We start from the raw sequence: 25,782 nt of genomic DNA on the forward strand, positions 1-25,782 counted from the left end.
CAAGTCCTCAGTTTTCTTTAGTCACAATGCTCCTAGTGGGTTGAAAAATGAAGTACTAGAAATCCTGGGGTCTATGCAAGACCAGAGACATAGCAAATACTTGGGCCTCCCATCAATCATTGGCAAGTCAAAAAAGGAAATTTTTGCAGAAGTAAAAGAGAAGGTGGGGAAAAAATTGTCTGACTGGAAAGAGAATCTCATTTCGGGTGGGGGAAGGGAAGTCCTAATAAAAGTCGTCGCCCAAGCCATCCCGACATACACCATAAGCTGCTTCCAACTTCCAAAGGGACTTTGTGACAAGATTGAAGGTATGATGCGAAGATTTTGGAGGGGACAAAGGCAAAAGGAGTCAAAAATAGCTTAGGTTAACTGGAAAACTATGTGCAAATCCAAGCTAAGAGGTGGAATGGGGTTCAGAAACTTGCAAGCTTTTAACTTAGCTATGCTAGCTAAACAAGGGTGGAAGTTGCTTTCCAATCCTCATTCCCTAGTGGCTCGCATATATAAGGCAAAATACTATCCCCACGGCGATGTTCTCAATTCGCAGCTGGGAAGTAACCCTTCGTATGCTTGGAGAAGTATCTTCAACAGTTTGGAGGTTATTAAAAGAGGAACTAGATAGAGGGTAGGTAATGGAAAAGTAATCCACATATGGGAAGACAAGTGGCTGCCCACTCCCTCAACCTACAAGGTAATCTCCCCACCTCGCATCCTTACTGATTTCCCAATGGTCTCAACTCTTATAGACTCGGAGAGCAGAAGGTGGAAAGCTGATTTAGTCAGGTCTCTTTTTCTCCACTTTGAAGCTAATACAATTCTGAATATTCCTTTGAGTTACAATCTGCCTGAAGACAAAATTATTTGGATAGGCAATAAAATGGGTGAGTTTACTATGAAGAGTGCGTATTATATTGCTCTCAAGGTGGTTGATTCTGTTGAGGTTTGCTGAGTGCTCTAATGGGGACCCAAGAACCCCATTGTGGAGGAAATTGTGGCACTTAAAAGTTCCAGCAAAGATTCGTATTTTTGCATGGAAAGCATGTATGAATGCTCTCCCAACAAAGTTGAATCTGTACAAGAGAGGTATTAATACAAGTGTTATATATCCCATCTGTGGTCATGGGGTTGAAACCATATTACACTCTTTAGTCTTCTGTGATCTAGCTAGGCAGGTCTGGGACAAGTGGAAAGATTGTCTAGTGAACCTTAAATCCAATTATTTGGATATTGCAAATATAGCACTGGGATTTATGGCAGCTGGCACTTTACAAGATCTTGAGCTTTTCTTTGTGACTGCTTGGTCCCTTTGGTGTGGTAGGAACCTGAAAGTGTTTGAAGCAGATTTTCAAACCCCTGACCAAGTTTGGAGTTTTGCTAGAAGACTTATTCAAGACTATAAGGAGGCTTCCAACTTATGCAATTGTGGAACAACTCGTGCAGATTCAAAATGGAGAGCTCCATTTGTGGTGATGTATAAAATTAATGTGGATGGTGCTACATCAGAGGATGGCAGGCCCTCAAGTATAGGCGTGATCATTAGAGACAGTAGAAGTGAGACCATTGCAGCTATGTGTATGTCCCTTCCTGGCCAATACATGAGTTTAGAGACAGAAACTATTGCCGTTAAGAAAGGAGTATTATTAGCTAAAGAGATGGGGCTACAACAGATCTTACTAGAGACTGACGCACTCACAGTGGCTCAAAGCTTGGCAACAGGTGACAAGGAGGGATGCCTTGGCCATTTTATTCAAGGGATCAGTGAAAACTTAAGGTCATTTACAGTTTGGCAGATTAACCACCTGAAAAGGGACTGCAACAAGGTTGCTCATGAGCTTGCATAGTTCACAAAACGCAGCGGCACTAACCAAGTCTGGAAAGGAGTTTCTCCACCTATGGTGCAACACCTTCTTCAGCTGGAAAAGACTGTTTTCCATGTACCAGCTTGTTGCTGCTTCTGTATTTCTGCTGTGTGCAGCTGTGTTTTGGACTTTGTTGTCTTTCTTTTTCAGTTTTTTGAATGAAATCCAGTCCAATAAAAAAATAAAAAAATAAATAAGGATTACAACCTATCCCAACCCACCAATCCCAAAATTAAAAAAAAAAAAAAAAAAAAAAAAAAAAAAAAAAAAAAAAAACCAATTTAAAATATGAGAACGTTTGATTTGGTTAAGTTTTATTGAGTTGATTGGTTTTTTTTTTTTTTTTTTGAATGAGTTGATTGGTTGAATAACTTGAATGTACACTCCAAATATAATCCCTCCATGATCAAGGTTGATAAAGCAAAGTCACGTGCTTTTGTTGCTTTTGAATGATAATTGATAAATTTGACTTCTAGTTCATTGTCGATCTTTACGAAAGGTCTTTGTTGTTTTCCATTTTGGTTTCCATCTTTTTTATTAAAAAGATTTGAGGTTAAGGTTAAATCAAACTTTCTTTCAAATACTAAAGCTAGCTTAAGAATGGCGCGGACTGTGCAAAGTTTGACCATATGGACTAACGATACTAACTAATTAGAAGTTTATGAATGGAAAATATTTAGCTAGCCAGGCGGCCTTATTTAAAAGATGAAGGATCAAAAAATCATCCGTTGATAAATTTGACTTGGACATGTGCCAATTGTGTGGTGACATGGACCATCTTGTTGTCACCTAGTACTTCTTGAGAGATCTTAAATTTTGGCAATGAACATTAAGTAAATATGATTTGGAAGATCATAATGAAGCATGCTTTAATATTAAAATGAGTCATGTTAATAGATGCTCTTAGGGTAATTGTTAATAAACCATAACAAGAAAGTTTTGACACCATTTTAGAGGGCTTCCTTGAATAGTTGATATAACACATTATACTATTATAGTCCTCTAGGATTTGTGTCGGCGTGTTTTGAATGAGGACCATAGTTTTCAGATTCGAACCGTTCAATGAATCATAAAAGGAAGAGGTTCAAAATTTTTGAGGTTTAATCAATGTTCGACTGTGATGACGTAATAATTATTTTATTTATTTATTAATACAAAAATAAATAAAATACATGAACAAAATTCAACAATCTTAACCAAAATAATATTTAAAAAGAATAAAATATAGATGATCTTTTTGTAATTTACTACAAAGATTGTAAAATATCTCTTATAAAGGGGAAAAAAAATCAACTAGTCAAGTGATGAGAAAGGTGATACTAAGGGGCTGTTTGGATTTTTTTTTTTATCACTCATCACTCCTTACTTATCACTTAAAATACCCCAATTTTCTAATACTCACCCGTTTGGTTTTTGTTTTCACTTCTCATCACTCAAATATTTCTACTATTTGTGGGACCCACTGTCTGAGCACCATGTCAGTGAGTATAGTTAGTCTACCCGCCTCCCTCAACTCTTTTCATTTCATTTTCTTCTCCTTCAGTCACCATTTCCCTATTACTATCCCAACACAAACCTGAACCCAGGTAAGATAGAAGACGGTCGGTGTTGATCGGTGTAGCAGCGGCGCCGATCGGTGTAGTGGCGACGCCGATCTCCCACCTTCTCAAGCCAGCGCTGATCTCCACGTTTTATCGGTGTTGATTTTTGAAAACCCCAAGGCTTGATTTTTCATAGATCCCTTAAGTTTTATCAGTGAAATTTGTAAAGATTTTTTGTGGGTATTGTTCTGTTTGTACTCTGTTTTTTCTGTTGTTGTTCATGCCCCTTTCTTTGTCTCTGTTGCTTGCGCTTTATTCTTTTTTTTTTTTTTTTTTAATGGTGCTTGTGGTTACCTCTGTTGGTGCTTGGCTGAAGAGAAATCACACAAAAACAAGATTAAGGAGAGAAAAGTTTGTGGGTTTGTGTTTCTGTGTTTCTGTGTTAATGTGTATGATTATAAATGTAGGGACCAATTATCTAGAAAGTACTATTAAAACTGTATGAATTGGGCCTATGGCCCAATCCGAGAATATCAACCAATCCGAGGATGGTCAAATAAGGTTATAATGGGAATGGAATAAGAAAAAGAAATAAAGATTGTATGTGATAGTCCAAATATACATCCGAGGCGAAAAGTCATCTCGGAAACGGAGATCCGAGTTCAGTAAGAATGTCTTATCATCCCGGACATCCTTCAAGGTTGTATCACAACTAAGAGTCGGACATTGGATAAGGGATGAGCAAAGGGAGGCAACAAATATCTTCAAAAGCTGCTACCTCCACATTAAATACCTCCCAACTAACTCTCTGGCCGTATTAATGTGGAGGTGATACTTGAACAGTGGTCAAGCAGCCTTACAGTTACTAGTTGATGGTTTTGGGAGGTGGATGGGACAAGAATGAGTTCCTAGAATCTAACCAACACATGTTTGGTAGGGATGCTACCAAGATTGTAGTATATAGCATGGGAAGGTGACCTAAAGGAGGGGGATCAGAAAAAATCAAGAAATATTTGTAATAATACTATAAACTCTTGTAACTTTGTTCATCAACAAGACATTATAACATAAGCTCCTCAGGCCGTGCCGAGAACAGATTTTCTTATCTTACTTGTGTTTAATGATCTTAAATCAGCAACTTTTATTGTCTTTCTTCTGGAGTAGAATTAGTTTTTTTACCCACGCTCTACAAATTCATTGTTTGGGCTTGTTGGGCTAAAATCTAATCCTATACTGGGTCCAATCAAAATTCAGTCATTACAATAAAAAAAGAGGGAGAGGCATGACTTTTTAGGTAAGAAAATTTAAAATAAAAACCATTCCCCTATTTCCAATATCAAATCCTAGTTCTCCTTCCTCTCTATTACTTTGTTCACTCTGCCTATTCTTTATTAGTTTCATTCTCTATTTCGCAATTCTCTGTTACTTTGTCCTCTTTATCACTCTCCCCTCACCCGTTCTTTCATCTCCAAACAAGCAAATCGATCCTTCTAACAGTCAAATCTAGTGATGGTGGAGCTTTTGGTGGTGGACAAATGAGATCAAGACTGAGATATTTTAGCAAAATTTTGTGGGAAGAAAACTAGAAAAATTGTGCACGGTTCAACAAACCATACAGTTGGATTGGGGTTCAAATGGTTCATTGCAAGTGAGAATTCCGGTTTTTTATGTTTAAAAAATTGTAATAATGACTGGTTTCTAGTTAATCTAGTCCGACCATACGGTTCAGTCCGGTTTTAACAACCTTGATGAGGACACGTTTAAGCATTGCTCAACTCTTCACAATAAGTAATCAATACTATAAAAATAAAAATAAAAATTCACTCCAATGCACTCACGTGATATCAAAATTCAAAGCATTGCCTAGCATTTTATTTATTTATTTATTTATTTTGTGGTAATAGGCATTGCCTACTTCATTCCTTGAAGAAATTGCTACACGCCCATTAATTGTTTTCTTAGTATATACTATTTCTAATTACCAATTTGAGAGCAAGGCAGAAATCAATTCAGTTTTTTCATCTTCCAAAATATTACGAAAGCTTAAGATTGACGCAGAGACCATGCTAATTTGTTTGACAATATCAACTTGTAGCGATTAGTACAGTTTTCGAGTTAATATACACAATCAGCCCTTTAGTACAATTTGTAATTGACACCATATATAATTCAATATTCATCCCCACATCTATAAACTAGAGTCAAAGATTAAGGGTTTAGTGTGCACCGCCCTGAATTGTGAGAGTGCTGCAATGTCCTAACACACTAGACTAAGATTGAGCATTTGCAAAAAAATTTAGAGCATCGATATTGGTAGTCCGAAATTTTTTTTTTTTTGAAAACATAGTCTGAAAAAATTTAACTCTTAGCAACTCAAAAAATTGTTTTATCTATTTTAATACTATACTTTTAATACATCCAATATTAATGGTTATATTTTTTTACCACTTCATTTAAATATTTTATTTTTTTTATTCCAACTTTATTCTTTGTCTCTTTACCACCCATAACCACCAAATAAACAATAGTTTTTTTTTTTTAGAGCTACAGTAGGCATGTAAAGATAGCTGTTCACTATTCTCCATTTGCAAAAAAATTTAAATATACCACCACCATTATAGCTTTCTTTTTAGTATTTGTATTTTGTGGTGTTAAAATTGCATTTTAGCACCACCATTATTGGTGCTCTACATTTTTATGTAATAATTTGATAGAAAGGAAGAAAGCAAGTTCATTACGTCTTCAACATTTTTGTTTCTTGAAAAGGTACCTGATCAAGCAAGAAATGGCTCTCTCTTTTGTCCCATTCTGCTTTCAATTCCATCGTTTTATTAAAAAGATTTGAGAGTTAAAGTTAATTAAAACAATACTGAAGCTAGCTTAAGAATGACGCGGACCATGCTAACTTTGACAAGATCGACTAATGATAATTAGATTATTGTTCTTAAAAAAAAAAGAAAAAAAATTTATTGTGCCTATACCCAAGTTATTTTATTTTTATAATTGTGCCGAAGTTATGAACAACTTTTGGTTGTAGTGGTGCCTCAAAAAAAAAAGAAAAAAAGAAAAAAAAAAAGGTAAAAATAAAAGTTAGGCGGTCAAAGTTTTTTCTCGATACTATCAAATATTGAAAAATACTAAAAATTATATTACATAAATTTTTTATTGAAACAATTAGAGTATTAAAATGGTGTTAAAGAGAATAGAATGTTATATTTACAATATTTTTACAAAAAATTATAAGTGACAGATTATTACAGATTTTTATTGGTGATGAAAAGATTAACTTTCCATTTATCCGATTTTTTGTTTGAGTACATTTTAAGCTTTCAAAATATTTTTTAAACATATAAAAAGAGAGCAACTACTTTTATAGGATAAATTCTTTCAACCAAGAACAAACGATAAGAACTTCACTACACAACACACTTCACGTTTAGGGTTAATTGTACCATATACTTAAGTAGGACAAAATTGGCCTTTGCCCCTTTCTATCAAAGAATCCAGCATTTTGCCCCTTTTTCCCAAACTAATTAGGGAAAAACCCCTCTTTTGAAATTCGATTTTCTCAAAATTGAGTTAAAAAAAAAAAAAATTCTAGAGCCCTATAGTGTCGTTTTAAGGACCTATAGTAGCATTTTAGAACTCAAGTTCCATGCAAGTTTTTTTTTTTTTTTTTTACCTATAACTCAAGATCATGGAGCTCGAGTTTCAAAACACCACTATAGGTTCTTTAAAACGTCACTATAGGCTCCTTAAAACGCCACTATAGGGCTTAACTCGATTTTAAAAAAATCGAGTTTCAAAAGAGGGGCATTTCCTTAATTAGTTTGGGAAATGAGGCAAAATGCTAGATTGTTTGATAGAAAGTGATAAAGGTCAATTTTGTCCTACTTAAGTATGATTGATGTTTCTAGAAAAGAAAGGAATCGCATTTCAATTAAAAGAGAGAGAAAGAGAAAGGAATCACATGAGTCAAAAACTTTTTGGGTTTATGTCACATGATTATGATATATTCAAAGTTGATTAGCTTAATGAAGAAAAAGAGATGAGAATAAAATTTATACTTGGAAGAAGAAAATAAAAAAAAATGTTGCACACATGATTCACAACTGGAACAAATCATTGCCATTATATTATTATTATTATTATTATTATTATTATTATTATTTGTTAAATGATCAAATTGCGAATCAAGTCTGAATTCTGATTGTCGGTATCCAAAGAATTGAAAAGGATGGTCACCTTTTAAGTGCTATGGAAAGATAGATAAACTAATTAATTAAGTACTTTAATTTAAGTTAAAGCCAACCGTGCAACCTTTTTAGCTGTTGTACACAAATATATAAGTGGAAAGGTAATATTACCTTTGTTGCCGAATGCAAAGTTAGAAAGTGAGCCTTTGGAACTCTGCAGTGATGAACGTTAGGTGGTTTAACAGCGCTGCGGAAGAAAGAAAATTTATCATATATCTTATATATGTACTTAGATTCTCACATGAAAGTCAGCGTGAGACTTAAAAGTATAAGGTCTACCTTTATGTAAGAAAGTACATATATTTGATAAGTACTTTCTCATTCGGAAGAGTTAATTATTTTTATTTGAAACATGAATTGAATATAATTATCTCAAAGGAAGTTATATTTATAAGCATTATAATTTAGAGGTTGTGTGCGCCAAGAATGAGGCTGGTGGGCCGGCCCTCACTTGGGCTCACAATTTATTTGTAGTGTGGATTTTGGATTTCCTACCTTGGGTAATTCCTAACATAGAGACTCAACTAAGCAGCCCCTCTCTATGAATTCCCCTACTCTTGCTACTACTACTCTTTTGACGTTCTCTCGTTTCTTCTCTTCATAATTTCTTATGGAACCTTTCAACCCCCTTTTCTCCCTTAGTTTCTCATATTTATAGCTCCAAATTAGTGGAAGAGTTATGATTACTCTTGTGATGAATGGCAAAGGAGGTCCAATGTTATCATCCTTAAGTGGGTGTTTAGTTGGAAGTGGGGGGTGGTAAGAGTGGCATTGGAAATGGTTCCCACATTGAAAGATCTGCCTGGCGGCGATACTCTCCAAGGCAATACCAAACATCTAGTGACTCGCCTTCTCGAAAAATCGCTTTCCCTGACCAGGCCGGAGTTGACCGACCGGGTCTCATCTTTGCCGCTCATGTCAAGATGACCTCATTACGGTTTTTGGGCTTTAGAAGGGCATCAAGGCTTGCCTGGGCCAAGTTTGTAGGCCCAATAGAACACACAACCACGCACGACGCCCCGAGGTCCGAGGCCCTACAAGGCCAAGGCGTTGTACTCGTGGCATCTTTGTGATGGATTTTATGAACAATGTTCTTGAGGGGGAGCAACATCCCGTACAATAGCCCCCCCTTGATTCGTGCCCAGCTCCCAAGGACGAATCAAGGACTCCAAGAGATAGGCACTTTCCGGGAAGTCTAACGGGCAGATACTAGACAATTGAAAGACTCATTAATGCGCCCTTAAAAGCCACGTTGTATCTGACTATTGGTCCAGCCATCATCATTGTCTGACGGTTTGTGAACCAAGGCAGCATGCATGTGGCAGTTCCAACAGACGGTTTAAAGTTTTGCATCCTTCATCAATGCTCACCGCTCTCAACAAAAGCAAAAAATTTGACAAAACCAAGACAAGGTGCTTCGCTCTTTTTATATAATTAATTAATTCTGTTAACTAAACGACCCCTACTTTTCATCCAACGTGTTTGACAATGAAGCTGAGAAACAGTCATTAACAACAACAACAACAACAAAAGTTGAAAAAGAAATTAAAGAGACTCGCAGTCATAAAATGGTTGACCATGACGTGGGAAGATTGTGCGATACTGCTAGGTGCTAGCTCCCGCCTTATTTATTCCTTTTCAATCTCTATCTCTCTTCAACCTTTCCTCCCTCAGTTCCTCTCTCTCTGCAAAGTTTCGAGGTCAGCTCAGAATCTCTCTCTCTTTGCTTATATATGCATGGTGAATTTTTGATAATTTTATGGATCAATTATTATTATTTCACTTTGTGTCTTCCTCTTTTATCTTTATGGTACAAAGAGACCTATTGACGTCCAAGTACTTCTGAATTACAGAGAAAAATGTATTGGTCTGATCGGCCACGTCTTCAATGGTTGTCCCTCGTCCTCTTGGTTTTTCTTGTCCCTCGTCTTCTTGGTTTCACTGTTCATGAACAGTAAGTTTCTTCAATACTCTTCTATGTTTTTTTCCTTTTTTTTTATTTTTTATTTTTATTTTTTATATATGAATGAAAGATTTTTAGTAAAACATGGACCAGAATACAAGAACTCCAAGCTCAACGACTACAATGGACCAAACATAAATACCCAAGTCCTAAAATTGAAGAAACAAGCTCATTAGTACTAAGGAACTATGTAAATTTGTGATTTCGAATTATATTGTGTTAGCTTTAATTCCATGCCAAATTTAATTGTAATTTCTTCAATCATTTTCCCCATATGTATATGAGTTTATCTGTAAGAGATGAGTATGAGAGATCGGTGAAGAATCAAGCTTCAAAAGTTAAATCAGTGGATTTCAAAATTGGCTCGCAAGAAACAACCTGCAAAAAGGCCACATGTGGAGCACATGACTGGAAGATGAAGAATCGTGCTAAATTGTCATTTTTGCAACTGTCTCTGAAGAAGAGCTAACCCGCGAAGGACCTGCAAAAGTTTCTGTTTGACAAAAAGTTGTGTTTTGCTTTACCAAGTTTTTACTCATACTATATATACCCTCATTACCTACAAATTGTAATGAGTGCTTTTTAAAGAGAAAACCCCCTAGAAAATACAAATGAGAGTTAAAAATTGTTATACCCACAATCATCTACACATTTCCTTGTGATTTTCCTCAACTCTTATCTCTCAATCTCTAGATCTTTGAGAGGTTGCTAGTTTAAACACTTACCACACTCATTCTGAATGTAAAGTGAGATTTTGGTACTGTTGGGAAGTATTAGAATGAGTCATTCATTAGTGGATGCAATCGGGTTAAACTGCAGATTCCGAAAAGTTAAAGAAGACAAAACTCCGAGAAGTCTGTTGGTAGCAGGAGCTTAAAGGACTCAAGTACATGGGATAGACTAGGCTTGAAGGGTCTTTAGTTATTTGTGTACTCTAACTTTATTCTCTAGTGGATCGATTTCAACTTGCAGGGTTGCGGAGAGGTTTTTCGCCGAGTTCTTCAATTTCCTCTTAATAACACGTCTCGATGTTATCTTATGTTTGCATCTCTCTTCTCTACTCTTTAACCTTTCATTTTATTGTTGATGATGGATGAATATGACTTAGGGTAGTGTTATCGGTTCATTGCGCTTATTTACTCTTGTTTCGCACTTAGTCTAAGTTACAATAAAAGCAATTTAGCCGTTTTTTTATTTGAAGATCTAAATAAGCTCTTGTGTTTTAGCACAAATTTGAACTTTCAAGCTACAAGTTACATCAGCTACAAACAAAGTTTTGGGTATTCCTCTGAAGCCAGATTCAATAAATGTTGCCTAGACTAGTCTACGATGGGGTAGATTTAAAAGTTTGCATCCTCAATAGGTTATCCCCCATTGAAGGCACCTTATATTTCAGCAACCATAAGGCCTTCTAATCAACCATAACTTCACAACCTTCCTTCAAATTTTTCTGTTAAAGAAGTATTGATAAAAGATATCTTCAAGTTTCAAATCAAAGAATTTTTGGTTTTATATATATATATTATCCTTTCTTGGTTTGATTTTAATTCCACCTCCCTCTATTCCTGAGCTGGAGTTCAGGATGAATGAACTTTTAACTTCTCTAATGGGTTTTTGTGTTTTTGTTTTTTTTTTTTTTTTTTTGTTATTGTTTTTGTTTTTTGTCTTTTTTTTTTTTTTATTGCCTAAAACAAATGGTGTTATACCAACTTCTTGTTCTTAGATTTTTTTTTGGGAAAGTTTTTCCACATACAAGTATGCAGCAATTGTTTCATATAGGATTATGTGACAATAAAAAGAGAGTGACAAGTGTCTAAAGGTCCACTTATCATGTACATTATACATAACCCTTAAACATATGTTACTTTCCTTTTGCTACTACATAACTCATTGTACAGCAATTGCTGCATACTAGTATGCTTTTTTTTTTTTTATAACTTTCTTCTCATTAAATATTTATATCATAAATTCAATATATATAAGTAATCTTCTCTCTCTCATAATGAACTAATTTCACAGCTGCATGCATCCCTTATGAGAAGAAGAATACATGCATACTATTATACAGCAATTGTTGCATACTAGTACGCATTTTTCTTTTTCTTTTTTTCTTTTTTGCACACATTTTGTGTAGGGTGCAATACGTGGAAAATATCAGCTTTTCTTTTTCTAAATGAAAGAATAATTTACAATATTTTTAGTGACAAGTCATGATAAGATGGAATAAAAGTTTATAATTATATCTCTTTTTCATCTATCATAGTTGACCTATCCAACAATATCTATGAAGTATGAAATATATATGGTCAAATTCATCAACAGATCTTATTTCTTCTTAAATTTTAATGGGACTAATTAAATAGTTGATGTGACAAATAAAATATATATTAAAATGATGTTATAGAAACTTTAAAATTTGAAATTAGATCATTATCAATTATAAATCCTATTAAAAATTTAATAAAGAAAGAGATTTAAAAATGAAATTAACTTGGCTTTAAAAGTTGAGTACACTAACGCACACTTTTGACGTGATGATCACTCTACAAGTATAAAATTTTTGTGGGGTGAGAGGGTAAAGATTGAAGTTCAAGTTTCCAGAAAGGAGTTTCACACACATATATACTTAAAATAGACTAGAATTGAGTGAATAAATTGACATAATTAATAGTTAAGGAATTAAATTATTTTTAGTTAATAATTTGATGACCAAATAGTATATCAACCCATATTGTATAATGTTTTTATAATATGTCTAGTGGCAAGTCGAGACAGAAGGAATATGAGTTTATTACTACTATAATTTTTTTTCATTTTTTATATTACAATTTATTTATTAAAAAAATTGTGAAATATATCCTTTAAAAAATTATGAAATATACATAGATATGGTCCTAATTTTTTTTTTTTTTTATTATTATTATTTTTTTGTATACTAAGATTTCCTTTTAGAAAATGGCTTAGTCCTCTTAATTAATTAGTGTTCACGGGAATGAATTTATTGTTATGCTTTATTTTATTTATTGTGCAAAAGATAGTGTTGTCATAAATAAATAAATAAAATTAAAAAATTGCATTATATCTTTCCACTAGACCCAACGAGTCCACATCATGTTAAAGCATTCACAATGAACTTATCACAATTTTTGTTAATAAAATTCTATAAGTCTTTTTTTTTTAAAGCAAACTATTTTTCTCTTTTTAATTTTTTGCTTGTGCTTTCTACCAATTGTTTTTCCCTTCTGTTTATAGATCTGAAACTCGTCCTCTAAATCCAAACATGGAGGTGGAGGGGAGGAAGAAGCAATCCTTATTCAGTTCAACTTTTGGAGCACGGGTCAAAGAGCAATATGTAGCCAACATAGGATAGATATATGGGAAAACATGTGATAAGTGCTGCTCCCAGGGTTCATGGTGGTCATTGAGAAAGGTCCAGTCCCACCTTCAGCCCCTAATCGAACCACACGTGGGCCATGATGCCATTGGCAACCTCTGATGAGCTGATCGAGTTGGTGTTCATAAAACTTGATGCTGTAATGCTGCTTCTCTAGAAGACTAGAACAATATATTCTCTGCCCAATGCTTTTGATTAAAAAAAAAAATCACCTATAAACATATATTAGGTTCTGGGAAAAAAATGTTATATGTTATTTCTCTAGTCTCTTTCAATCATGGCTGACCAGACAGAACATGATTAACCTGCCATCTATGGCTGCTTGACCATGGCAAGCCTTATTGTCTGCCAGGCACCGTGCGTGCTCAAAATTATAGCTGTCTAATGCTACTCACAAAACGCTTATTGGCACTTGGCAACAAATTTCCCAAGCATATAATTAAGCATAAACCATGGCAGCAAGTTTTAGTGCATATCCACTTTCAACTATTTGTCCAAAAACATTGTTTCTCCATCTTTACCGATGAGAGCTATGATCAAATAAAAACACTTTTGATCTCATGAATACCTATGACTTAAAATATGTGCACCAAGCAAGTCACGGTTGGGTGGCAACACGTCGCGTCATGGCTCCATATACACGCCGCAAGTCATGGCTGTCTAACCGGATTGGTAGATCAACTTTTCTTTTTCTTTTTCTTTTTTTAATAAAAGATGGGAACTTTCATTCAGTGTATGAAATTTACTGAGAAAATGATTTCATTGATCTGAGTAAAACAGAGATAATTACAGGTATTTATATAGCATCATTAAACAACTAAACTAAACCAAGCCAAAACTAACTTATCTGATCTAACAAACTTCTTATACTAACTAACAGAGGTGTACAATTAAGTCAGTCACGTGTAAATCACATGTCCACTAACTAATACTATACTACATGTAGCTTTTATACTTAAACTACTTGTCGTTGATCTCTGCTTCAGCTCTACAGCTATCTGGACTTCTGGACTTGTGTGATTCACTCAGCTGCTCTAGTTTCTTTGACTTCTGATACAGTGATTGTAAAGAAGATAGATACACAAAAGCATCGGCGAGATTCGCAGCTTGAGAATCCTTACAAAAATAATTAGGAGAGCCGCTATATCCCATCCAAAGTGCTCTTCTTCGCATGTGATATGGCCCACTCAGCCTCCATTTCATGTCCCTTCCAATGCATGCCAACAACTACACTTGAAACTTGAAAAGAATAGTTATTCACCCGTTATAATTGTCGGCTTATTGATTACTGGTCCAACAATATAGATCACCAATTGAATCTAATTGCACATCTCACTTATTACTTTAATCTCATTGATTACATTTTGAGCCAAAACTTGAGGTTCTATCTTTCTTTATCTTATAATTTTAATCTTGGATCATGCTAACGAGTGCTCGTAGGACACTGATTAAGAATCCAGTTAAAGAAAGTTTTGACATCATTTTTATGTGAAATGAAAAAAACTGTCAAAACATTAATTGTTTTTTTTTTCTTTTATTTTCTCATAAAAATTTTCTTTAACTGGATTCTTAACCAGTACCCTAAGGGCACTCGTTAACATTTCTCATAATCATCTTCCTAAATAATATAATATTGTGTTCTTGTAATAAGATTAAATTAATGTAAAATTACAATAATATAATATTACAGTGTAATATAACATCAAGGCAAATCAAACACCCTTTTATTAAAAAGTGAATCATTAATCTCATTATAAAATCTCTTAATATCATTGTCCTCCAAATTCAGAAAATAGCGAATCATTAATCTCATTATAAAATCTCTTAATATCATTGTCCTCCAAATTCAGAAAATAGCGCAGCAATAAAGCTATACAAGGTAATTTTATTCAAAATTACAACTTCAGATGGGGTCATAATAACCCATCCAAGTTGCACAGGTTACAAAAAAATCGTCAGATGTTACTAGGTTAATTGCATAAGTAATCTAATTAAACAATCCAACCAACTTAAGTACCAATTCACTAGATTATTGGTTCAACTGGATCAAGTGGGGTCAGGTTTAACAACTATTGAATGTTTTAAACCATTGAATGTTTAATAAAACAATCTAAATGTTTTTAAATTTTATTGAATGTTTTAATAGTATTCACAATAAGGGTTTTAAAAATTATTTTAGCATTTAGCAACTCAAAAAATCACTTTATTTATTTTAACACATCACTTTACAATACACCCAATATCAAAAATTCTATTTTAGTTTACAATACAATAAAATAATATAAACATCACAATAATCAATAACCACAACCACCGCAACCATCGCCACAGCCATAGCCACTGACACCACCACCCACAACCACAGCCCCTAACCACCATAATCCTACTTTATGTTTCATTTCTATTTGTCATCTGAAACAAAGATCCAATTAGTCAATGATTATGGCATGCCTGGTGGTTTAAATTTTTCTATGTTCTTTAACTCATAAACATATTAAGGTAAGTCATAAAGCTTAAAATTGCTAAATGATTAAAGTTACCCACTATCGGTGCATTTGTAGCAAGGTGACTAGGCCTCATTGTAACGGTGGCATTGTACGACTGTGTTTTTTTGTGTGCTTGACCAGTTGACTCCTTGTGTGGTCTTTGAAATGATTACGTTAAGACAAAAATGGAAAAACAAAAAGATTGAAAACAGTATCTTCCTCGATTTCTTACGTGGACTCACGTTTGTTGGCTAAAAGAAATGACCTTTCGGCAAAATTGATTGATTAATTGAGCATGATGCCGGGACTAACCCTTTTCGGATATTCACTTTAACGCAAGTTGCACTTTTGTCGTCTTCTACGCAAGTTGCACTTTTGTCGCCTTGTGGTTTGATTAAATTATTTGTAAAAACATCTCCGAAACTTAATAAAAATAACTTTATGGTAACATATGTGACAAAGCATGTAAAGGTAAGAGAAATATTTGTTTCACACACCTTTTCACACACGCAAGTTGCACTTTTGTCGTCTTGTGGTTTGATTAAAGTACTTGTAAAAACATCTCGGAAACTTAACAAAAATAACTTTATTACCATTTAATACGTGTACAAATTGTGGTAACCAGTAACAATATTTGTGACACAACATACGAAAATAAGAGAAATTCTTGCTTCACACACAAAAATTACATTGAAATTTCACCAGCGTATAAAAGTATATACAATGAAGTGTGTAATAAACAATACCCAATAGTTTTTAAAAAGAGCAACACACATGTAATATTAATTCTTTAGCAAAGAGTGTTAGTGAAGTTTCTACTTTCTAGAGTTGCAACTTGAAAGTACAGAACTTCCAACTTCGAAGGAATCAAATCAGCTGAATCAGAAAGGCATCTTTCGGTAGCTAGCTGATTATTAAATTGATTTGGTAACGCAGAACCTAGAGGATAGTTTCCTTGCAGCCTTGGTTAAGAACCTTTTCTTTTCTTTTCTCTTCTTTTCTTTGAGAAAAGTTTAAGGACTTTGAATGACCAGGAATTGAAGAGACCTACCGATTGCCTTACAAGTTGCAAGAATAAAGTCAAGGAAATTCTAGAACCAACCTCTACGTTTAAAGTTGTTCTTGACACGTTTCTGGAGCTATCACAATTCATATGCCTTCATGCATGGCATTATCATTTTTAAAATAAAATTATTGTAGCCTCTCATTATTCTTGTAATCAGTAGGTTCAATACTCCTAGGATAACATTTTTAAATTAATAGAAAAGCCTCTAAAATTAACTAGTATGAAGTTCTCTTTTCTAATAAAAAGTACAACAGATGATTCAAAATTTTAAACTCAGATTTCTTCTGCATAAAGACAGGATAATAACATTAAGGCGTTAGATTTTGTTAGTATCAAGAATTTCAATTAACACAATTGGTAAAAAAAATAATTTATCGAACAAGCAACTTGAGTTCAAATCTAGCCTATGTCATTTTTTTTAATCAAAATAAACACAACAAAGTACTCGAGAAGTTTGGTAGTCTCTTGCTGAATGAGTAGTACATTTCACATGAATGATGAAAGTTTATTCCAAACTGATCACTATTTTTTTATACGACTGGTGGATAGTGGTTATAAGAACAGATTTGAGTTTATTCAATTGTCATTGGCAGTTCCATTTCATAATTAATCCACTTGGATAATATAAGAATATATCAAGATATGTAACACCGTCCAGATTTTTGTTTTTTAGAGCACGTACAATTGAGTGTGTTTGGCAAAAAGGCAAAGCTTTTCTTTTTCTTTTTTTCTTACTTTTTTTTTTTTATACAAATAATCAAACTTTTAGTTTTTTTTTTTTTTTTTATAAATAAGTTAGATTTAAACTTTTTGTCACATTTAACATAAAAGTTATCAAAAATTATATATATCTTTTATTAAACGCTATGTAAATTAAGCTACCGAAAATAACTAGTTTCCTAAACGGACAAGCCTAGCAATTTCGAAACTCAAATAGTAAAATTGGATAGATTGAAGATTTTGAGTGGGATCAGTTGATGGGATATTTGTTCTTGAACTAAAATGAAAGATTTTTTTTTTCCTTAAAAATAAATAATTAAAAAAGAAGAAGAAGAATCCTTCGATGGAAATTTCATATATAGTCCAAGTCTTTGACCATTTTGTGAGAGGGAGACTCCAAATTCAGCCGGGTCTCGGTAGGTTGGCTGGAAATTTATTTTTAGTCAGCCCTACATCGGATGACTTTATCTTGTGTCAGCCTTGGAAATTCCATAAACAAGTCTTGCTTATATTATATGTGACAGTAGAGCAATGCTATGGTTAAAAATATAGTTATATAGTGATTTCAATCCAATCAAGGGAAAATTTGAGAAATGTCAATTTTTCTCTGATGAAACTCTATCTAGAGTGTATCACAAACATTTTTAAGGCTGATTTTGATGGCCATGCTACTAAGTTTACTTTTCAAAGTAGTCATGGAATGGATTATTTCTTGAAGCCACATGATCGATGTTGTTCCTGGCCTTTCATAGGAGATGAAACTCGCTTGAAGGGGCAGATCAAATGACTAAGTAAGTACGGTATGAGTTTACTCACCAGAATTTTAATGGAAGTTACAATAACAGACGTTAAATAGGGGAAAGAAAGGGGTTGGGGAGTGTGTAGAGGGTAATGTTCTAATTCTAAGATATAGAGGTTAATTAACAAAGTGATTATGCAACAAATATTTAATCATTTGAGTTGATTGTAACCAATGCCACGTGTTGGCCCCTAATATGTGACAGTTTCATTAGGGTGGTGATCACAGACTACCAAATAGTCTGTATAGAAAAAAATTGTATGCTTCCAAATGAAACATACTTATTCCAAGATCGTCATTGCCTTACCGAAATACTCACCATCCACCAAGTAGGGACTTTTGTATGTGTGAGGATGCACCAAATTATGATGTGATGACCTATTACAACCACACACTGTCACCAAAAACTACAATTTTTTAAACACTGACTTTTCTTGGGTTGTCTTCTACCAAGGGTGGAGGGGTGAAAGTGAAACCCTGAAAGAAAATACTTTTATGATCTCCTAAACTTATCTATATTATCCCGTTCTGGCATAAGAGCCCAAAATTCTTCCTCACTCAAAATGTTTTGTACTCTTTTCTTTCTAGTCTAGCCAGAGAAGTACATGGTGTATTGCAGAGAATCTTTTGGAAACCATTAAGGCCGGCCAGGATTCTCCTTTTCTAGTAAAAGATATTATCTTGAATGGATTTTATAAATGAATAGTCTAGAGCCAAATACATATACAATCATAATTACCAAATTTCAAATTTAGATTTAAAATATATAAATATATATATATATATATATATATTATGTTACTTTTTTTGTGCAACTATTGATTACTAGTAATAATACTTTGATTTTGAGGGTGCAAACTTAAATTGATTACGTCAGGAGCATGAATAAGCATTCACAAAAGTTGGAAGGAAGACGCGGAAATAACGATGAAAGACATTACCAAAAGTGAATACAAAATGCGTTATAACGTAGCTAGTGTTAGAGATATTTTAGCCCATTAGCATAAGCTCAAACTTAATTTTTCTTTGTGTGCAAGTTAAGTCTCCTACTTGTACTAGAAGTCTATTAGTCTAGGATTTAGTCTACTCTATATACATATGTTATAATTCATTGTAACACAGAATTTGTACTACACTATAATATATTATTAATATAACTCTTTAGGGTTTCCTCTGTGGATGTAGGCCGTTAGACTGAACCACGTAACCCTCGTGTGTTATTGTGTTTTATACTTTATACTTTCACTTCCGCATCTATACTAACATATTTAACATGGTGTATCAATGCTAATATTTAACATGGTATCAGAGCCACCTTCTTGTGGACATAGTTTTCTGTCCTTCCGGTATTTTTAAGAGCAATCTTTGTCTTCCTCGGTGTTTTTTCGTTGCATTCATCTTCTTGGGCTTCCTACTGCTGCTGTCAAAACTCTCCAATATAGTCAAGCCACCGTTAGAAGTCGCATCAACACTTCAAGACAATTGTCTTCCTCAAACTACCGTCACAGAGCCAAACTTCATTCAAGGGATCTTCTTAGCCTTATCAAATCTCAAGATTTTATCAAGTTTCCATCTTGAGTTTGAGAGGGGGTGTTAAAGATATTTTAGCCCATTAGCATAAGCCCAAGCCTAATTTTATTTTGTGTGCAAGCCAAGTCTCCTACTTGTACTAGAAGTCTATTAGTCTAGAGTTTAGTCTACTATATATACACATATTTTAATTCATTGTAATACAGGAATTGTACTACACTATAATATATTATTAATGTAGCCATTTAGGGTTTCCTCTGTGGATGTAGGCCGTTAGGCTAAACCACGTAACCCTCGTGTGTTATTGTGTTTTATACTTTATACTTTCGCTTCCGCATCTATACTAGCATATTTAACATGATGTATCAATGCTAATATTTAACAACTAGCATGTCGACACAATTCCAAACACACTCTTTTTCATAAGCAATTAAGCATTCAACTTTTGTACTTTTTCTTGATTTCGATATTTTGTTTAAAAGCTTGAAGTTAAAGATAAAAACCTAGAGCTAGATATTTTAATTTTTATAAGTTCGACAAAATCAACTGGTGGTGATTACTGATTAGGTTAAGCCAATGTTGTTCACTTTCAGAGGCTTAAGTTAAGAGTAATGGAAGAGTGAGAGATTAAGGCAGGTAACCTCTTCTAATTCCAAAGGATTGAAAACTCATCCATCCATTAACTTGCCTGTGCTAAGTTTGACAAAGATAAACTTGTAATTATGGCCTGGTGCCTCTTGAGATATCTTAATTTTTTCCTATAAATATTAAGTTAATATAAGAATGCAAGATTACCAACATGTTGAACAATGAATAATATTGATGGATCTTTCATTTTTTCTAGCAATGGCCAGCCATTCCAGTTTGTGGAAAAAGAAAAACCACTAGAACATGCAACATAATCCAGATGTGTGTGTGTTTTGCTGCTTTTGCATGCCAAAGCTGATTCTCACAAAGGAAAAACAATAGCGATCGATTTTGTGATGTCTAGTGACTCATCTGGTCCCACTCGCCCACAATAAGGAGAATCTTCCCAAGTTCTTACATCAAAAGATACTTCCAAATCTCTTCTCTCGTCTACTTTTATAGCTTTCGCAACCAAATTGAATTCTTCAAATCTTTGAATGAATATCAAAAGCTCAAAAAAAAGCATCCGCACCACTAGTGTCTAGTCTATTAACTCTACTATTACTTAGAAAAGTAAAACCCTAATTGCTACAAACACATCTTTTGAACGAAATCGTGAGTTAAAAAAAAAAAAATGACCTGATAATATATGTGTAATAGAGCGAGTGTAACAAACAGTACTACCCGAAAATGAAAAGGTAACACGTGTCCATCAACCACCTTACTATAAATCTACATGACTGTACAACTCCTAAGGATCTCACTTCCTCATCTTTCCAATACTATAAATCTACATGATTGTATAACTCCTAGGTATCTCACTTCCTCATCTTTCCAACTCTCTTTTACCCTCTAAAGCCTTCCTGCAGAGAAAAATGTATAGATCTCAGCCATGTCTTCAAGGGTTATCCCTCATCTTCTTGGTTCCACTGTTTTTCAATTTCCATACCTCATATGGTGATGTTGGCACTGCAGCCCTATATTCTCCCCCATATCTACCCGCGGCATGTTATGGAAGCGATGCATCTCAGTTCCCATCCACCAAATTCTTCGCGGCAGCTGGTCATGGAATATGGGACGAAAGTGCAGCATGTGGGAGGAAGTACTCTGTGAGGTGCATCAGTGATTCAACACCAGATGCTTGTAATCAAAACCAGACAATTCAGATCGCAATTGTTGATCATATTGGTCAAGAAGCTTCTGTCCCGTCAGCTTATAACACCACCATGTTTTTGTCTGCGACAGCTTTCAGGACTATTGCAAATTCATCTACTACTTCTTCTCCCTATATCAAAATAGAATTTCAACAGTAAGTTTCGTCAAGACCCTTCTCTGTTATATGTATAGAAATGCCGTACAGTGAAAGTTCATGTGCATGATTCCTATAGTTTTTTTCTTTTTCTTTTTTCTTGTAAGATATGAATGTAAAACCTATTTTAACTGCACCTCCCTTTATTCCTGAACTTCAGTTCAGGATGAATAAAGTGTTATTTGCTCTAATGGAGGGTTTTTTTTTTTTTTTTTTTTTTTTTTTTTTTTTTTTTTTTACTTATATAAATTATGTTATCGATGATCACTATCACCTTCTTGTTATTAGTTTTATTTATATTTTCTACTTATTCTTGTTCAAAAATTATATCATAAATTCAACATATGCATCCTCTCTCTTTGATAGTGTGTTGATTTCACAGTTATGTGGATCCACTGTGAGTGAAAGAAGAAATGTATCCCCAAAATGAGATACATTCTGGTTTTTGTTGTCCTTCAATCCTCATTAGAGAGTTTTTTCTTTTTTGTATAATTGATTTTGGAAGATTTGCATACATTTCGTGTAGGGTGTGATATATGGGAAATATCAGCTTTTGTTTCTCTAACAAACATTTTCTTTTAACATTATTTTTTTTATGCAAAAATCTTTTTACAATATGATTATATACTATATAGTGACAATTCGTCATAGGAAGGAGTAGCAGTTCAGCATTATCCTCTTTATATTCGTCAATCAAAGAAAACCTATTCAACATCTATGACATATAGTCAAGTTTATCATTGGATCTCATTTCTTTTTAAATTTTAATGGAAGTAATTGATGTGACAAATAGAATATACATTAAAACGTTATTATAGAAAGTGTAAAATTTTGAAATAAATTTAATATTAATTATTAATTCCATTAAAAGTTTAATAGACGTGAGAGTACGTACTTAAAGATGAAATTGTGAGACTTAAAGATGAAATTGAGTTGATTTTCGAAGTTGAGTGACTAAAATGACATACTTAATAATTAAGAGACTTAATTGATTTTTTCTCAATATTCAACTTATATTTTATCAATTTTTGCAATATGACTAGGCTCAGTTTATTTCTATTATATTACTTCATCTGTTGATTACAATTTATTTGTTCAATAAATTATGAAATATATCTATCAAAAAAACAAATTATGAAATATACATAGATATGCTCCTAAAAATTTGTTTTGTACTTAGATCTACTCCTACAAAATGAATTGTTCCTCTTAATTAGTGTGATGGGAATGGATTTATTTTCATTAGTTTATTTTATTCATTGTGCAAAAATAAGTTTTATATATATATATATATATATATGTGTGTGTTGTGCAAAAATATAGTTATGCCTTTAAAAAAAATGAGTTACTCAAATTTTGTATGATATCTTTCCACCTCAAATTTGGTACGATATCTTTCCACTTGACCCAATACACCCACATCATGTCAAAGCATTGAACTTATCAAAGATTTAGTATCCGTTTGGAAACAGTTTATCTAGTTTTTTTTGAAAATGTGTTGAAGTATATTTGTACTTTGAAAAAAAAAATTAAAAAAGTGAAAAAATGCAAAAAAAAAAAAAAAAAAAAAAATTGAATTTAAAAAACTATACATAAAAAGTAAAAACTGAGCTTATAAGCTGATACTAAATAGACATTTAGTAAAAAAAAAAATTATAAAAATTCTTTTTTTTTATAACAAGCTATCTTTTTGAATAGACCATCCAACAAACTCTCTATTTAAATTTTTCGGTGTACTTTATGTTGATATTGCTTTTGTGTTATAGATATGAAGTTCAGCCGATTAATCCAAACATGGAGGGGAGAAAAAACCAATCCTTATCCAACTCAACATTTTCAGCATTGATCAAAGAGCAATCTGTACCCCATAAAGGAGAGATTTCAAGAGATCCGCCAGTTCTGTATTCCCCACCTTCTCACATCAGAAATCATGAGATCAGTGCTGGTCAGAGGATTCATGGTGGTGAATATGTTTCACTTGATAAAGGTCCAGTCCCACCTTCTGCCCCTAATCCAACCACCCATGGGCCATGATGCCATTGACAACCCCTGATCAGATGTGCTTAAAACTTGTTGCTTTGATGTCATTTCTCTAGAACATGATTTTTTTAAAAAGTATGTGTATATGGTTGTGTGTACTAGTATTTTCCCATAATGAAAGGGTAATGTTTTGAATTGAGATCGTAACTTAAAATCATGATTTCATACAATTGTGTACAATAACAAGTGTAAAATAAACAGCACTCTTTCATTACTCCTGTAATATTTCATTTTATGTTCTGGGGGGGGGGGGGGGGGGGGAATGTCAAATGCTATTTCTTTAGTCTCTTTCAATGGTGGCTGAATGCGATTTGAATGCAACTAACCAGGCAGAACATGATTAACCAGGTCGTCTATGACAGGAAGTTCTATGACTTGTTTGACTTGAGGGGAGAGGGAGGGAGATCAAGGGGGATTAGAGTAAAATTAGCCAGAAATCATGCTAATTTCTGATTAATTGTACTCTACTCCCCCTCTTTGTGCATCCACTTTCAACTATGTCCAAAACATTGTTTCTATCTTAACTTGTGAGAGCTATGATTTTTGAAGCACACAAATGAAAACACTTTTCATCTCACAAATACGTGTGGCTTCTAATAGGAACGGAAGATCAACATATTGATACATCATGCATGTTATAACCGTGGTCACAAAATTTTTCTTTTTTAATAGAAGATGGAAACTTTATTCAGTATGGATATTTCTTAGGTACTCTAGAGTACAGAGAATGATGCTCTCTTCTCTCACATTCATAATGGGGTCCACTCATTAAATTTATGATGGGATCTACTATGAATATGAGAGGAAGGAGCACTATTATTTATCCATAATCTTGAAGTACTTAAGAATTTTCTTATATATTAGATGGGAATACATTTCGAACTGAATATTTTTTATAACATCCGTTTTCATATTCCTTTTTGCAAGTAATTAGTTAATCATTAAGGCATGACATGCTGTTTTTATGTTTTTATTCATTAATTTTGAATGTTAATTAAATGCCGAATATGAAACAACCATTAAAACATATCATTCACATAACGTCAAGTGTCACCAGAATATGGGATTCTCAAAAAAAAAAAAAAAAAGTGTCACCAGAATATTAATAAAAATGGAACATGACCAATATGAAAAAAATAATAATAAAAATAATAAAAAAATAAATTTTCTTTTTAGGTAAATTTAGATTAAGTTTCTTATTTAGTTTTTTAATTTCATTGTCTATGACGTTTTTAAAATCTCCCCTTTTATTAATAAAATTATAATTTTTTCAATCTTTAACAAAAAAAATAACTTTCCTACATAAAATAAATAAACGAGCCAATTGCATTTTTATTAGGTGCTAAATATTAGCTTTTTTTCACTCCAGTGAAGAAAAATAAAAACCAGTAAGTCAATTACACAAAGTTTTGAGCCCGCACTTATATATATATATATATATATACAAGATGGAAATTCTACTCTAGTTTTGAGCCCACATTTTTTTTTTAATTTATATATACAAGATAAAAATTATACTTTAGTCTAATCTAAGTGTATAGTGTGTGAAGTTCTCTCCTAAAAACTTGTACTCCGATCTTTACCCCCCACAAGCACTTATACTCGTGGAGTTGTGACCATCACACTTTTGATTGGTTATAAAAAAGTATTTGTAATGAAGCCATATGAAAGCAATTTTATACCAATTAAATATATCATCTCAATAAAATATGAGAAAAACTTTTAGTCTTACTCAAAGCAAAGCAAAGTAAACTCAATTTTCTTTCTCAACATTTAAAAAAAAAAAAAAAAAAAAAAAAAAAAAAAAAAAAAAAAAAAAAAAGGTAAACTCAATTTTGGAAACCAGAATCCTGTAATTTTTTTTTTTTTTTTTGGCTAGATAGAAGTAATACTCTTCTAAGATAACAGCATTTAAGGTCCAATTTAAAATAATATAAACTCCAAAGTAAACCGCCTGACGTGGCCTCATTCCATTCGATAGTCTGTTTTTTTCAGGATTGAACTTCTGGGGATAAGGTTGCACTTGCGCATTAATTAAAAATATTAAGCAGAAACAAAACTAGGTTGTAACCAATTTCTAGTCTCTTCTAGATAGTTAACTCATCAACCAAAAACAAATTAAACCTTCTAGAGGGTTGGACTTGCAAATTAAAGTCGTCTCACCATCTCTTCATTCTTCGGTCAACTAAGAA

General features: G+C 33.3%; 1 protein-coding gene across 1 annotated transcript; it reads left to right on the forward strand.

Moving 5' to 3' along the window:
• The first annotated feature begins 21,116 nt into the window (after positions 1–21,116).
• LOC115979599 (EG45-like domain containing protein) lies at positions 21,117–21,554 on the forward strand. Its single transcript, XM_031101652.1, has one exon. The coding sequence runs from the start codon at positions 21,117–21,119 to the stop codon at positions 21,552–21,554; it is 438 nt and encodes a 145-aa protein (XP_030957512.1).
• The last annotated feature ends 4,228 nt before the right edge of the window (positions 21,555–25,782 follow it).

Source organism: Quercus lobata, chromosome 3 (genome assembly GCF_001633185.2).
Source record: "Quercus lobata isolate SW786 chromosome 3, ValleyOak3.0 Primary Assembly, whole genome shotgun sequence".
Taxonomy (NCBI): Eukaryota; Viridiplantae; Streptophyta; class Magnoliopsida; order Fagales; family Fagaceae; genus Quercus; species Quercus lobata.

Excerpts from the sequence above, each read along its gene's own strand:
- LOC115979599 (XM_031101652.1), top strand. The coding sequence starts at position 21,117 with ATGTATAGATCTCAGCCATGTCTTCAAGGGTTATCCCTCATCTTCTTG.